Raw genomic sequence first — 15400 nt, forward strand, 5'->3', positions numbered from 1 at the left:
TTTTTATGATTTGTAGTGCATTCTAACGCTTGTCTGAAATGCTTGATCTCAAATATTTTCAACAATGCGCAATTTTTCTAATTTTTTTAAAATGGATTTAGCATTTTTTCGACAAAATTTAAATAATTTGCTCCATTTTATTAATCCTTACTATGTTCCTAACATATTTGAAACAAAAAAGTTAAAATTACTTTTTAAAATATGAAAAAAACGACTTATAAAAAAATTGCGTTAAAAGAACTTCCTGAGTAGTTAAAATAAAGAACATCTCTGGGAGAACATTTTTGGAAGTGCATTTAAAGTTGTGCCTTTAGAAGAATGTTTGCTGGGAAGTATTATAAACTTTATTTTAATTAAAATTTCATTATTTTAAAGAAATTTGTCCTTAATATTTTGTAAATTACGCATCCTAAAATTTAGGTTGCGTAATCTTTAATATCACGTAAATAGTTTTTACAGTGAAAAGTATGCCTATCATCAACTTCGTATAGCCCTAAAGACTTTTTAATAATTTTCAATGCCATTTTTTCCTTCAAAATATGTTTTTTTTAACAAAACAAAATGTATTACTTTTAATCATTTTTCTTCAATTTGACAAACTGTATTAACTTATTTTTATGTTGCTTTCACTAAAAATACTACTTTTTAAGGCGAAGTAGCTAATTCTAAGAACAAACTGCCTCATGAATATACCCGTTTTCGAAACGTTTTATTATCTGCAAATGCTTGTGCGTGCCAAAAATCGCATTCGTTTCCTCCGAAAAAAAATATATACGAGTAATGTCCAAAGTGGGAAAAGAACATCTGCATACCACATTTTTTTCAAAAAAAAGAACACGCAGAGAAGAAACATGATTGCCACAATCATATTGGAAGAGCAAAATAATATGATAGCAGCTATTTTTGCGGCGACCATGTAACATTTTAACCTGCAACCATGTTGGCTCAGTGAACATGGTTCTAAGAAAAATACAATTGTCCTCATCTAAAATGTTATTATATTGATAAAAAGAATTTTGTTTCCATTAAAATACAATGGTCACGATCTGAAATGTTAAGTTATTCGTCAAAAATGTTTTTCTTCTAGTTAAAAGAACATGGTCACAACCTAATATGTTTTGATTTTTATGAAAAAAGGACGCCACTTGAGAAAAGAAAACACAAAATCAACTTTATTTATTTGTTTTTATTTTTTTATAAACTAATTCATTGTTTATTTGTATTTATAATGTCGTGCAAGCAAACTTCACATATTTTTACACACTCTAGTTTGGTTCAATTTCAACAATAAGTAATCATTCCATATTTACTTCGTGCCCATCAAATGTACAAACGCAGACATCATGTAACTGCAAATAAAAATAAATTATACCATATATAAAAATGCAGAACAAAAACCAGGTATATTTTTTTCAATTACACTTTCCTTTTTTGTATTCACATAGAACCACGTGCCATTTCTGAATAAATAAATTAACACAAAACACAATAATTCCGTATTCTCCGTCCATTCCAAGAAATAATCAACACACGACTGACGCGCAAAATGAAAATCGTGTGTACCTGCTCAATGTTTTTATAAAATTCTTGTCGCTGCAAAAAAATTAAAAAATTAAATGGCCACGAAAACAATGTACATGGTCTTTATGACCATGTAATGGTTGTAGACATGTCTATACGTAAACTATAAAAATACTTTTTTCTCTGCAAAAAAGTAAAAAAATTGAATGGTCAGGTACATGATTTTCCTGACCATATAATGGTCTCAAATTCTATCATTTAAATAATAGAACATGTTTGCGGCATTTGAGAAACATTTAAATGCTTATTGCCAACATATATTTTTCTCCACTCGAAAATAATTTTTACAAAGACAAAATACATGGTTTTCGCGACAATTACATACTCTAGATAAGCATTAAATAGATGCGGCAACCATGTCCAAACATGTTTTTTCTGTGCGTGAAACTTGTTTTTTTGTTTTTGAAAAATAGTGGTTGTATCTTAAACAATTATATACAGCAGTAAGTTCGGCCAGGCCGAATCTTAAATACCCACTACCATGAATCAAATATAACCAGTGGTGCCAACTGTTTTGGGCTGAAAATAGCCAATTTTTAAAATAGTTTTCGTCAAAATCGTCAATTCGTCCCAAAAAATTCCGTAAAACAGCTGAAAAACAAATTGAAAGTTTTATTCAAACAAAAACATAAGAAGAGGCTCTAATTCATTTTAGTTACATGAATAATGTCGTTTAACTCTCTAATTAAGTCATCTAGTTTCCAGTTTTTTAAACGAAGATTAATTAAATTAAATTTTTAACTAATTTAAATCAATATTTCTGATTTTGACTACATTGTTTAACAAAATTTTCATGGAAGAAAAATGTTCTATTCTACAAGCGAATTCAAATCCTTATTACTTGCTCGTGTATAATTTTTATTATTATTACTATTATCGGTAATAAATAAATTAATAAAGGGAATTTAACTAAACTGGCTTCATATCAATCAGAATTATTTAGTTTTAAATAGTTTTTAGACAAAAGAATATCCATAGACCCTATATTATATAGATGATACATCAATGTCAAATGTTAAAAGGAAAAACTTGGGTCGAGCATTTAAAAAAATCGTCAACTCATAACTACGTTGTTTAAAATCGTCAAATCGTCAGAGGTCAAATTTACCATCAAAAATCGTCAAAATGACAAAAAATCGTCAGAGTTGGCACCGCTGAATATAACAGTTACCTTTGAAAATTCTTCGTCGTAGCGTGTTACTTGATTATATATAGCTGGTTACTTGATAATGTATAGAATGATAATATATAGAAATGATTCAATAACGCCTTGATTTGAAATCTAATATCTATAGATTTGGAAATTTTACTTTCAGTTCCAATCCACTTTCATGATCAGTGCGCCTTCTATACATACAGTCTGCTGATGTTTCTTTCGATCAATCGACACGAGCCTTTCTTTAAGCAATTGACAAATTGTGTAGGATCCAATGTGAACGATTTTTTTGACAGTCGAATGCTCATGCAATATTGAATATATGCCGATCCGAATAATGTCTAAGGTTGTCTCAATCTAACGATAGGTCTCATGACGAACTTGCAATATCAGTTGGAGCACATCATCAATGGTTTCCGGAACAACAACTGATTTTGGTCGACCTTCACGAAATTCTTGGAACGAACTGCGATTTCGGTTGAATTCACTATACCATAGATAAACACTGGTCCTAGACGGATCTTCATCGCCAAAAACTAAATTGAGTTAATCCACGTCGAAGGTTATAAAACAAAAAATCTCACTAAAATGTTCATGATTTAATTCCATTTTTTTTGGTGAGATGAATCGTTTAAGTTGCTGTAAACAACACAAATATCGAATGTCAAAACGTTCTGAGTACGTATAACCTCAAAAAGGTCAAGCTTTACCATAAGCTGTCTGTTGGAAGATTGCAACACTAGGGTTACCAAATCCCGAAATATAAAAATTAAACCTCGTATTAAGAGTGCTCTAGAAGCTAATCTTTCCTTTCCAATAAGTGAAGTTAATTTTACAACAAAATTTTCATTATAGAGACAAGTATGTCCAATTTAAAAGAAATATGGAGAGCGCACATTTTCTATTAGTCAAAAATCTCTATTAGTCATATCTGGGTTGCTTTAAAATATAGTGGTCTTCAAAACCAAAAGCAATAACACATGTATACTTTATTACTTTGGGAGGGTTAAAAGGTCCCCAATGTTATTGTTCTAATTGAAAATCTATTGTTTTGGCAATCAAAATATATTTCGATAGTATTAAAATCTCATTGTTATACGTAATATAGAAGCACATTGCACATATATAAAATGAATATTTAAATAATTAATAAACATTGATTGTATGAGGTCATCCTTAAGCAAATGGGCAAATAGAAATTCTATTTCGAAATATTGTGGATATCTACTTTAGGTATTTGCGTAAATCAAACATATTAGATATGGTGTCAGAGAACATTCAACAATTTGTTGCAAATAAGCATAATGTAAACTTTGAAGCACTTGATTGAATGCATACGAGAATTCCATTTGTTTTATATATTCAGTATTAAGAATAATCAATGAGATGTTCTAATCTTAAACACATAGTGAAAGAAAAATGTGTTTCATATGATTATAATTCGTTTTGGGATGAATGTACAGCAGGGAGCAAAACCGAGTGCATGTTTCCACTTTTTGCAATCTTTATTAAATAGAAAATGTCTAGCTAGGCTCACAAAGATTGGGTCGTTGATGACGGGTCAGATGAAACAATCTGATGCAAAGAACATTACTAGTAACGACCTCCGAACATTAGTAGTAATTACTTGGCAATGACAAAGTCTTCAAAAAACCACATCACACAAACCGTAAAACATAGAGGGGGAAGGTGACACACTTGGCCGTTGGTAAGTGATAAGGAATCATGAAAAAAGTAGTCTCTACTATGATATGTGCCAAATTTGCCTAGGTTTGTGGAGGTTTGCCCATACCTGAAGATCAATTTGTTTTTCAAAAAGACGGCAAACTCAACATACTTACAAAATAGTAAGGAAATGGTTGTCGGAGCACATTTTTCAAATGCTCAAAAGGCTCAAATGTATTAGTATAGGTATATAATTTATGTGAATGTACAGTTTTGTTCATAAGGAAATAAAGTATAAATGAAATAAAATTTGTAGCAATTGGACTCAGTAGACGGTTTTTATTAAGCAAATAAAGCATACTCCTATGTGGTCAACATGCACTCGATTTTGCTCCCCACTGTATATACAGTGAAACCTTCCAAACGTGAGCACTCTCAAAAGTGGGCAACTTTTTATTTCAATTTTACCAAACCTGTTAAAATCTTCTTATTTTAACAATTTTTTGAGGCAACGTTTCTTCATGCTTCTGTGCGAACATTATTTTTATTAAAAAATTTATTCAACTAAACATATTATGTTTTAGCATATTAACATATCAATTCCAAACATAATAAACACATTTTTTATACCCACATACATTGTGTTAAATATTTTTGTCCCAAACATCTTATTTTTGTATCCAAACATATAACCCGGATTTTTTTTTTTTGATTGATTGATTCTTTATTTTCCATATCCGTACAACAAGTTTGACCCTATATTATGTACTGTATATAATGTTATTACATAAAATGTGTCAGAAAAATTATGTTAATAAAATGATTTAAATAAAATGATTTCTGAGTGTTTCAAAGCTTCTCTATGTGGTTTCACTGTAATATGGAATGCCGTTCGGACTCGACTATAAAAAGTAGTTCCCTTATCATTGAGCTTAATATAGAATCGGGCAACACTCAATGATAGGAGAGAATTTCACCGCTGATGTTTCACAATGGACTTAAGGTTGAGTTATATTTCATGCGTTAATGCGTCCGTTGATTGAAGATTTGAATTTTCTCTTTGAAAGCTACTGATTTGTTAGAGTGCTTCAAACTGAAAAATATCAACCCTTCCATCAACGCGCGGATAACGAATGATATGTAACTCAACCTTAAGTGAGCTGCAAATATCGATCTATACACTATACCTAATCTAACCTAATATTCATGTGATTTGGCATAGAAATTACCATATTACCTGAAGGTTGTAATAATTCGGCTCCTTAAAGCCATAGAACCTCAATTATGCCTCAGTGTCATCGATTTTGGACCATCGGACAGAAGTATGTCATTACTGATATATATCACGCACTGAAAAAATATTGTCATGAGGCCGAATATATCGTGTCCTTAAAATACGAATGCTAATTTTTCTTAGCGTAGCATTTCTCTGCATTTTTTCCTTGTCCAAAAGACGATAAACTTTTCAATGAAGTCGTTTTGTTAAGTGATTTTAGTAAAACTGGGTGTCTTCACATGACAGAAAATTTTGTTTCACTAAGGTCAACTTGGCTTTTATAATTCTGAAAAATTCTTCAAAATTAATGAAATAGTCTTCAAAATTGTTGACTACGAAGAAACGAAGCATTCAAAAATAGAAGATATTTGTCAACACTTTATTTTAAAGAATTTTTTACTTGAAACAAAGCCTAATTTGTACTTGTAGTCGAATTTTCAAATTTAAATTGCCGTTAAAATGATTTCAAAGGACTCTGAACGAATAAAATTTAAATTGTTTCCTAGAATCAAGTACATAATACTCAAATTTAAAAGAGAATTGTGTCTTAAAAGTATCCTTACTTCAATTCTCCGCTTCTTTGGCTCGGAATCAACACCAAAATCATTAGTGTAAGAACGAAATCTTTAGAATCGGGCATGCTTTTTTTCAGTGTAGTGTATATTAACAGTTGGCTGATAAGTCCCCGGTCTGACACATAGATGGCGTCGCTAGTATTAAATGCATATTATTTTTATATAGTACCAACCTTCAAATGATTCGTGTCAAAATTTGACGTCTGTAAGTCAATTAGTTTGTGAGATAGAGCGTCTTTTGTGAAGCAACTTTTGTTATTGTGAAAAAAATGGAAAAAAAGGAATTTCGTGTTTTGATAAAATACTGTTTTCTGAAGGGAAAAAATACGGTGGAAGAAAAAACTTGGCTTTATAATGAATTTCCGGACTCTGTCCCAGGGAAATCAACAATAATTGATTGGTATGCAACATTCAAGCGTGGTGAAATGAGCACGGAGGACGGTGAACGCAGTGGATGCCCGAAAGAGGTGGTTACCGACGAAAACATAAAAAAAAAATCCACAAAATGATTTTGAATGACAGTAAAATGAAGTTGATCGAGATAGCAGAGGCCTTAAAGATATCAAAGGAACGTGTTGGTCATATCATTCATCAATATTTGGATATGCGGAAGCTCTGTGCAAAATGGGTGCCGCGCGAGCTCACATTTGACCAAAAACAACAACGTGTTGATGATTCTGAGCGGTGTTTGCAGCTGTTAACTCGTAATACACCCGAGTTTTTCCGTCGATATGTGACAATGGATGAAACATGGCTCCATCACTACACTCCTGAGTCCAATCGACAGTCGGCTGAGTGGACAGCGACCGGTGAACCGTCTCCGAAGCGTGGAAAGACTCAAAAGTCTGCTGGCAAAGTAATGGCCTCTTTTTTTTTGGGATGCGCATGGAATAACTTTTATCGATAAAACCATCAACAGTGACTATTATATGGCGTTATTGGAGCGTTTGAAGGTCGAAATCGCGGCAAAACGGCCCCATATGAAGCAGAAAAAAGTGTTGTTCCACTAAGGCAACGCACCGTGCCACAAGTCATTGAGAACGATAGCAAAAATTCATGAATTGGGCTTCGAATTGCGTCCCCACCCACCGTATTCTCCAGATCTGGCCCCCAGCGACTTTTTCTTGTTTTCAGACCTCAGAAGGATGCTCGCAGGGAAAAAAAATTTGCTGAAATAAAGAGGTGATCGCCGAAACTGAGGCCTATTTTGACTCAAAACCGAAGGAGTACTACCAAAATGCCCTAAAAAAATTGGAAGGTCGTTATAATCGTTGTATCGCTCTTGAAGGGAACTATGTTGAATAATAAAAACGAATTTTGACAAAAAAAATGTGTTTTTCTTTGTTAGACCGGGGACTTATCAGCCAACCTGTTACAGCATTATTCTATAAAAAAAACAACAAACTTCCGAAAACTTTACAAAGCAATTTTAGCTATTTGGTTTGAGCTGATACATATTTTCTATGAGTAATATTTGTATAGAATATTATATATAATGTGATGATGTCCATATATAAAGATTCTTTGATGACTAAATAATCTCATAGCAAAATTGTCAAACATTACAAAAACCAATTCAATCACTCATTGAAGTTTCTACAGAAATTTCTATGAATTTATGTGGCGTCAAAAGTACTGAAATTGAAAGGCTCTTGTGTCACATATAAGTCGAGACATTATCCCATTAAAAGTTTTTTTTTTTATTTGAAATGCGGAATGATCCAACGGGCTCATTGTTTGGATGCTGGTAAGACATCCTTTGCTATTTTTTGGATATGAAATATGGACTCGATGGATGGTGCATTTAACCACTCCGAGAATTTTTTCGTATTATTTTAAACTTTAGTCTGACACCGGGTTGCTTCTTATACATATCTCTGACAATATCTGAATATTGGCATAATTTTTTTTATTGTAAATAAAAGAAAAGCCTTGAATTTGATTAAGTTTCTTTCAGTGCATGCACTATGCTAATATCCAAAAAGTTCCATATGATCCTGGTAAAAGAATTTCACATATTAGCCATTTTTATTTTCTCAGAATGAATCCCAATGACGTAAAGTTTCTCGTCATTTAAAACGCATTTGGTGTTAACATTCAAAGCCATTGGTATTGTTTTGGAATTTATGAACCCAAACAATAGCATTGCCAAAACATGTTTGACAACATAAAAAAAGATAACCCAATCAAAGCCAAAAAAAAAACGGCCGGAAGACAGATAATTAGAATTATGAAAAATATGGATGAAGTCACTGGTTGAATCTGTCCCTTCAGCAAAACACAATAAACTATATAGAAATAAAGGCTAAATACAATATTAATGCTAGTGGTTTATTTTTGTTTACACTTCAACATACACTAAAAAAATATCTCATACAAATCTAAATGTTTTTTATTTATTTATTTTGGTTCCGATTTCGATCAAAAATGTAATGTTATAGTAAAGCACATCACAAATAAAAGTATCCTCGACTTTAGCTACACAAAAAATATTAATATTGAAATTTTAGGAAATTTGTTATTTTTGATATATTAAGTATATATTTCTTTGTTAAATAGATATTTTTATTAAAATTAAACGTATATCACATAGTGTATAATAACATGCAGTAATATTTCTATACACTATTTGAGCTTTGTATTACAACAAAACATTGCATATACAATATAAAGTAAAGATTTCTTTAAAATAAAGAAATTTTATAAATTCTTTTTTCTCTAAGTAATTTTAATGGGAACAACACATTAATTGTTTTTGTTTTAATTTATGATACTCATCTTTAAATTTTGTGTTGAAGTTTTTGAATTAAGGTAAATTTTCCTTAATGTAAAGACAAATATTATAGTTTATACTAATTTTTTAAATTAGCTGAGATTTTGGATCCTTGAATTACAGATTAGGAGTCTTTGAAGTGGCTGTTATAATTTACATTTTTAAACTGACATGTATCTACACTCAAAAATAGAATCCAAAATTTTGACCTTTCCTTAAGGATTTAAGGTATTGATTCCGAGCCAAAGATGTAGCTTCATTAAAATAAAGACAATTTTTGGGGACCTAGCTAATTTAAATCTACACATAAAAAAAATTATTGTTAGATTCAATCACGAAATTAATTGATTCAATTAATTTTTAATTGAAATGTTGACATCAGTATGTATCACCGAAGTCAATTAAAAAATTAATTGATACAAATAATTTTTCTGATTGATTTTTGTTTTAATTAAAAAATTTGTTAAATCAATTAAATTTTTATTTGAATATTTTTGAAAATGTAATAAACATTTTAATTGGAAATATTTTAGTTTACATTTTTTCTGTGTAGAATCAATAAAATTAAAACTATGATATAGATTCCATTCATGGAATTTTTATTCTATTCACTTTAAAAAAATGCCAGTTTAAAAAATCAAATTGTAATAGAAAAATAAATCCTAAAAATAAGTCTTAGCCTATATTTGAAGCGTTTTTATCTTAAATCTTAACATTTATTATTTCAGTTAATTTATAAACGATTTTATTAAAGCAAAAATATTTTTTCTTTATTTTAAGGAAAATTTGCCTTAATTCAAAGACCTACAATTTTAACGGAAGAACGCAAATTTCCAAAATTTGTGTCTTAACTTTAATAACAATTTAATAACAAAGTTTAGAAATTTCTTTTAATTAAAATGTCATTATTTTAATGAAATTTGTTCTTAATATTGTGTAAATTGCTTGTCCTAAAATTGTAGTTTGAAGGAAAGAATGGAGTTCAAAACTGCAAGAATGTCGTTAGTTCCCTACGAAGTTCAGGTTGGATTCACTTTTAATAAAACTTACAAATTTAAAGAAATAATGAACTATTTTGTGAGAAATACGAATTTAGTAAATGTTTACGCTTCATTTGTGCATAATTTCGCTCATTTGAATAACGTACCCAAAAATTATAAGAGTACAGTAAACATTCTCCAAACATACTAAATCCATGAACTAAAATAAACTTAAATTGGCTTTAGTGAAATAGAGTTTTCACTTTTTTTTTTGAGTGTAGCAATTTTTTCTTTAAAATGTATAGTTTGAAATATTATGCTGGAATGTATCTTTTAGTGAATTCCTTCATTTATAAAATTCATTAAATTGAAGGTCTATATCATAATTCTAAACATATAAAACTGTGATTGTAAATATATAAAATATTGTCTTAATAAATACCAAAATCCATAAGTAAAAGTCAACATTTTTTAAACCTACTCAACTCTTGATTTTCGTTCAGAAAATCCCATCCGCAATTAAAGGAGAAGAAATCGTTTTGCTTACCACAATTATTCTTTTTTTAGTGTGTATTAAAAAAATATGTTTTCTCTATATATGATGCCAAAGCATTAGAAATAATGCATTTACTTATTGTAACACAAGATAAAAAATTTGATTTGCACTCATTGATTATTTAAGGGTATTTCACATTTGGCACGGCCAAATTTTATTACATTTTTTTTTTAAATTCATTTTAAATCCTTACTTTCAGGACGTATATTGCGAAATGGATTCACTGGAGGTGTAGGTTGCCAAAATCGATTCACCCAATTGGGAACATATCCCGTATACCATGAAGACATAACGATGACACTTATATCCACAAATTTTGATTATAATTAATTTTTATATTAAATATTTGTTTATCTTAATTATCTTATCACTATATAGATCAAAATCACAAACAAATCACTTGATGACACAAAACACTTGATTAATATTATTCATAAATCTGAATGGCGGAATTTCAAACCATCAAATCATTACTTTACGCTACGTGAACTCATACAATCGTCCGCACGTTTCGTTCTTGTCTCGAGTATTTGCGATTCTTAACTGAAATATTACCTCAACAATAGAACATTGGAAAGATCAGCAACCTAGGGTGTTCCCTGCTAAAAACTAACATTGGCAGATGAAATATATAGAGAGAGTGTGTATTAGAGGTGTGCGCGTGACACGAAATTTTCGTGACACGCGTGATTCACGCGTGAGTCACGTGATTCGTGAATGAAATTTTGACCAAATCACGTGAATGTGCGTGAATGGGACTGAACAAAAATGTGTCGTGCGTGATCGTGCGTGAACATCAAATTCTGTTCGTGAATGTGCGTGAGTAAATTTTTTTCAAAATCACGCTCACGACAAAATTCACGTTCACGAAAAAATTCACATTCACGAAAAATTCACGCTCACGACAAAATTCACGCTCACGAAGAAATTCACGTTCACGAAGAAATTCACATTCACGAAAACTTCACACTCACGATGACATTCACGTTCACGAAAAAATTCACGTTCACGAAAAATTCACGCTCACGAAGAAACTCACATTCACGAAAAATTCACGCTCACGATGAAATTCACGTTCACGAAAAAATTCACATTCACGAAATAATTCACCCTCACGAGAAATGACATGTTCACGAGCCTATTTACGCTCACGACAAAAATTATATTTACAAAAACGTCTTGCTCACGATAAAAATTATGTATGAACAAGTAAGTAAAGTCTAAAGTCGGGCAGAGCCGACTATATTATACCCTTCACCACTATGTAGACTCTCAACCACTTCAAATTTGCTGGGAGCTATATAAAGGTTTGCATTTCCAGATACAAATACTTTTAATGGAGACAATTTTTTGTACTTTTACAAAAACTCTAGAATTACAATTTAAATCGGCTAACGCCCTGGGATGAAACACAATGTTAACATAGTAAAAAAATATGAGAGATATGAAGCGAGAGAAATTTTAATGCAATTATACAAAAGAGCATTTATGATTGATCAGGTGATACATATGTATTCGAGATATAGGGCAATTTTAGTAATATTTACAATTTTTGATACTTAGCAATGGCGACTTTACAGGGATATTGGTTAGATCCCGCCAAGATATATAGTCAAGTATGGGTTATGATATATTATTTGGTCAAGTCGGGCGACTTGGAGCCTTATTTAAAACTCAACCGTTCTGTGGAAATTCTGGCATTACAGTGTTTAGGATATGACTAAGATATGGGGAAATCATCACAGAATTTTGTGTCAAGTGTGGGAATTTTTGCCATATTTGTATAAACCGGAAAAACGAATATATGGAGGCTTTATCTAAATCTGAACCAAATTAGATCACACTTGACACTCTTAAATATCATATTAAATATATTCTCTGAGGAAACTATCCAGTCAATTAGAGGAAAATCTCATTGAAAATAGGTCTAAAATATGAAACAGTCTACCATATTTCCCCAACTCTGGTGTACATATAATGGGAGCTATATATAATCTGAACCGATTTCGACTAAATTTGACATGCATAGTTAGAATAATAATTCTGTTATCTCTGCAAAATTTCACGTAAATGGGTGTTTAACTTTGGCCCCCGTAGTCATTTGAGTATAAATCGGGCGAAAGATATATATGGGAGCTATATCTAAATTTGAACCGATTTCAACCAAATTTGGTACACTTATCGATACTATTAAACGTACTCCCTGTGAACTAAATCACGGCAAAACTCTGGCTTTTGAGGGCATATAAGTGCAAATCGGACGAAAGATATATATGGGAGCTATATCAAAATCTGAACCGATTTCAATCAAATTTACCAAGCATTGGTAGAATGTCAATTCTACTCTTTATGCAAAATTTCACGAAAATCGGTAGTAACCTTTGGCCTCTTTGTTCATATGAGTCTAAATCGGACGAAAGATATATATGGGAGCTATATCTAAATCTGAACCGATTTAGCTGATATTTTGCAAGTTTTTCGAGACTCATAAAATATTCGGATGTACTGAATTTGAAGAACATCGGTTGATAAATACGCCAATTATGACCAGATCGGGGATAAATATATATGGCAGCTATATCTAAATCTGAACCGATTTTTTTCCAAAATCAATAGCGATTGTCTTTGTCCCAAAAAACGACCCTATGCCAAATTTGAGGACGATCGGACTTAAACTGCGACCTGTACTTTGCGCACAAAAATACATGAACAGACAGACAGACAGACAGACAGACAGACAGACGGACATCGCTAAATCGTGAACCTTCGTGAGTTGCATTTTACATCGTGAGCGTGCGTGAATAGTTTTTTTATGAATCGTGAGTGTGTGGATGTACGTTTCATTGTTCGTGAACGTGCGTGAGTAGTTTTTTTTTTCGAATCGTGAGTGTGCGTGAATAAGTTTGTTGTTCGTTTACGTGCGTGAGTTGATATATCCCGTCGTGGGCGTGCGGTAGTCACTATTCTGCAATCGTGAGTGTTTATCTTTGCAGGATTTTGGTTCGTGAACGTGAGTGAGCGTGAATCAATAAAAACCTTCGTGCGTGAATGTTACGAATTCATTCGTGAGCGTGCGTGAGTGTGAGCAATCCAAAAACGGGCGTGCGTGATCGTGCGTGAATGTTACGAATTCATTCCTGAGCGTTCGTGAGTGTGAGCAATTCAAAAACGGGCGTGCGTGATCGTGCGTGAATGTTACGAATTCATTCGTGAGCGTGCGTGAGTGTGAGCAATTCAAAAACGGGCGTGCATGATCGTGCGTGAATGTTACGAATTCATTCGTGAGCGTGCGTGAGTGTGAGCAATTCTAAAACAGGCGTGCGTGATCGTGCGTGAATGACAATTTGAATTTGTGAGCGTGCGTGAGTGTGCGTGAAAAATCCTTCACGCGCGCACCTCTAGTGTGTATAAATGAACAACGGAATCATCAGCTGTAGAAAAGGGAGAGGGTGATGCTCTTATAATTTCAAATGTACGAATTAAGAGTAACAGATCTCATCTAGAACATGTTTGATGACTATAAGGTTTTACATTTTTCTGTGTGTTTGCAAATGGATCAGTGTTCATTCTTGCAAGAATCAGACAATGTAGGAGTTTGAAACATCCAAGACTGACTCCTACTACAGTGCAAGTGAGTATTGATCAATTTTAATAACTGGAATTGCAACGACAACAACACACAATTTTGTTATTGTAATTTTATATTTGGCATAGAACCCCTTAACTCTGCGCCAAGATCTATCAATCGATTACAAGTCGAGCATACAAGTCGCCGCACATGCCCCATCAACACTTCCTATATTCAAGATAGTGATTTTGTCATGATGGCGTCATGTTTAGGTATTTCATTCAATATTACGTACAATAGTCATACGCTACGTAACGAACATTTAAATATCAAATTTCATATGGGTCATTCCAAGTTAAATATGATTTTGTTTTTAATATTTTCATAAATTATTGAATATATATCTTTTTACACCGAGAAAATGTATTGTTCTACAAAAGTACAATTCCAGTAGCCGGAAGTTTCTAATTTTCTCATAAAACTTTTCCATTTAAAAAAATAAATAACCTATTACAAGCTTTTTGGTTTTACTTCTACTTGAATATTTATAAACAAAAAAATATACAAATAATATTTCAGTGTGCTGACAACCTTGTGTAAAAAAAGTAAGCATTTAGTGTTCAGTGTGGGCGTGTCGTATCGACTTATTAGCAAGATATGAACTAATATTTTGCAGTTATTATTTATCTTATTTGGAATATATTTGCATGTTTCAATAACAATTAAAGTATATGAATATCCATTCATTCGCCCCTGCACCGCCTAAAACTTTGGTGTTACGAAGCAATGGACTTAATTGTTACACTTTGCTTTGAAGTAGAATGACTCAAAAGGAAAAGTACTTATTTGTGTGTGATGTTTATTTTTGAAACACCATAGTTTTGACAATTTGCCTAATTATTGGAATTTTCAAATGATACACCCATAATAACTCATCATCATGATTGAGTCCACAATAAATGACACATTAACCCAGCAAACAAAATTGGGTGTTCTTCCAAAGGCACAACTTTAAAAACACTTCTAAAAGATGCACTCCCACACGCAAAGAAAAAAAAACGTTTGGAAAACGTGTACCGAAAACGTTTTTCTTTCGTTAGAGTTTTTTGAATTGCTTCGAAAATTTTAAACTTTTATCACCAAAAAAATTCGTTTGTTACAAAGTTTTTATTTTTTCAATAAAAAAAGTTATTTTTGAAACAACAACAGAGCCCATTTCGTTTATATCAAACACTGTTCTTTTCTGACTTTTGGTCTTTAATAAAACACA

The 15400-nt window shown here is 31.8% G+C and overlaps 1 protein-coding gene across 2 annotated transcripts in view; it reads right to left on the reverse strand.

Annotated features, from left to right (window-relative positions):
- Tg (Transglutaminase) overlaps positions 1 to 15400 on the reverse strand; it is a 43338-nt gene that overhangs the window by 12097 nt on the left and 15841 nt on the right. The window contains exon 1 of one of the 2 annotated variants that reach the window (XM_075297605.1): positions 10756 to 11100. The exons of the other annotated variant lie outside the window; for it this stretch is intronic. Within the exon in view, the coding sequence (XP_075153720.1) occupies positions 10756 to 10852 (97 nt within the window). The 5' untranslated portion in view covers positions 10853 to 11100. Of the gene's footprint in view, positions 1 to 10755; positions 11101 to 15400 lie in introns of those variants that run through there. 2 annotated transcript variants of the gene reach the window in all.

The sequence above is a fragment of the Haematobia irritans genome, chromosome 2 (assembly GCF_050003625.1).
Source record: "Haematobia irritans isolate KBUSLIRL chromosome 2, ASM5000362v1, whole genome shotgun sequence".
NCBI lineage: Eukaryota > Metazoa > Arthropoda > Insecta > Diptera > Muscidae > Haematobia > Haematobia irritans.